Source organism: Eimeria tenella, genomic scaffold, assembly GCF_000499545.2.
Source record: "Eimeria tenella Houghton genomic scaffold, Eth_scaff2328, whole genome shotgun sequence".
NCBI lineage: Eukaryota > Apicomplexa > Conoidasida > Eucoccidiorida > Eimeriidae > Eimeria > Eimeria tenella.
This window is the reverse complement of record NW_013542188.1, coordinates 274-1,787: the sequence shown is the minus strand read 5'-3', so window position 1 is coordinate 1,787 and position 1,514 is coordinate 274. Positions and strand designations below refer to the sequence as shown.

General features: G+C 63.8%; 1 protein-coding gene across 1 annotated transcript in view; it reads left to right on the top strand.

The window, feature by feature from the left end:
* ETH_00037250 (helicase, putative) overlaps positions 1–1,514 on the top strand; it is a gene marked incomplete at both ends in the record, with an annotated part of 1,635 nt that overhangs the window by 55 nt on the left and 66 nt on the right. Inside the window, 3 exons of the mRNA XM_013374868.1 lie at positions 4–172; positions 291–490; positions 602–1,514. Coding sequence (XP_013230322.1) covers positions 4–172; positions 291–490; positions 602–1,514 — 1,282 coding nt within the window. The remainder of the gene's footprint in view (positions 1–3; positions 173–290; positions 491–601) is intronic.

Below are 1,514 nucleotides of genomic sequence, written 5' to 3'. Positions count from 1 at the left end.
CCCCACCCACACCCCCCAGGAGCAGCAGCTGCAGCAGGAGCTGCAGCAGCGGGGACCCCACAGACACAAACAACGCCGCATGCACTACTCCCTCGAAATTCGAAAAAACAGGTTCTCGGGGGAGCTGGGATCCGTTCCCTATGTCTTTGACCCCCGCTCCCTGCTCATGCGGGTGAGAAGCAGCAGCAGCAGCAGCAGCAACAGCAGCAGCAGCAGCAGCAGGACAGAACCCGCTTTGCAGCAGCAGCAACTCGTGTATGTGTCTGTCTCCGCTTATTTGCTACACGCAGATGCGGCAGGCCCTCTCAGACAGAGACGGTCAAGGGGACTCAGGAGCTCAAGGAGCTGCAGCAGCAGCAGCACCAGCAGCAGCAGCAGCAGATGCTGCTGCTGAAGTCCCTTGCAGCGGGCCGCGTGACTTCGGCCTCAGCAACACAGCGAAGGACGCGGCGTTCCGAAAGCCTCAAGAGCCGCAGACCCTTATGAGCATGTAAGGCCCAGCACAGCAGCAGCAGCAGCAGCAACAGCAGCAGCAGCAGCAGCAGCAGCAGGGTTGGTTGCTGCTGATTCTAACTTGCTGCTGCTTGTGTTTCTCGCGCAGGTTCACCCCTAGGGGCCTCTTCGCCCCTGGGGCTGAGGGCCCCCAGAGGGCCTCTTGGCAGCCAAGAGCGAAGCAGTTTGGAGGCGCGGGGCCCTTAGCTGCTGCTGCTGTGTCTCCTCCCTCTTCATTTCCTGCTGCTGCTGCTGCTGCTGTCCCTGATGCTGCGCCTTCAGCAGCAGCGGCAGCAGCAGGACCAGCGGCAGCAGTAGGACCAGCGGCAGCAGCACCACTAGCAGCAGCAGCAACGCCAGCAGCAGCAGCAACACCAGCAGCAGCCGCAGCGACAACAGCAGAAGCAGCGGGGCCAGCTGCAGCAGCAGAGAAGTGTGTGGGGCTGACAGAGGCCCTCCCGATATCTCTGCTGAGGGAAATTGCTGCTGCGCTGCCGCTGCAGCAGCCAATCAAGACAGCGGGAGCTGGCCGCACAAAGCTGCTGCTGCTGCAGGACTTGCAGGAAGCTGCTGCCCGAAGCCCCAGCGTGGAGGCATGCATTGACCGCATGCTGCAGCAGCACGCGCGCATGCAGCAGCAGCAGCAGCAGTTGGCGGCAGAAAAGCAGCGGGCCCGTGAAGGCCTAACAGACGCGCAGCAGCAGCATGCTGACCGAGCAGCAGCCCGTGCTGCTGCTGCTGCTGCTGCAGCAGCAGGGTGCAGCCCCGAGTACGTTTCGCCGCCGCTCACTCGCCGCGTCCCGCTGCTGCAGTACCTCGAAGAGCGCGGCAGCAGCTACACAGAAGCAGCTCGGAGCTATTTCATGGGTGCGGCGCCTCCCAGCGCAGCAGCTGCAGCAGGAGCAGCAGCAGCAGCTGCCCCGGCCCTCTCCAACGGGAGTGTGCAGCGTGCTGCTGCTGCTGCACCGGGTGCTGCTGCTGCTGAAGCCACTTCTGCCGCAGAAAGTCTCCCCGTCACGCCG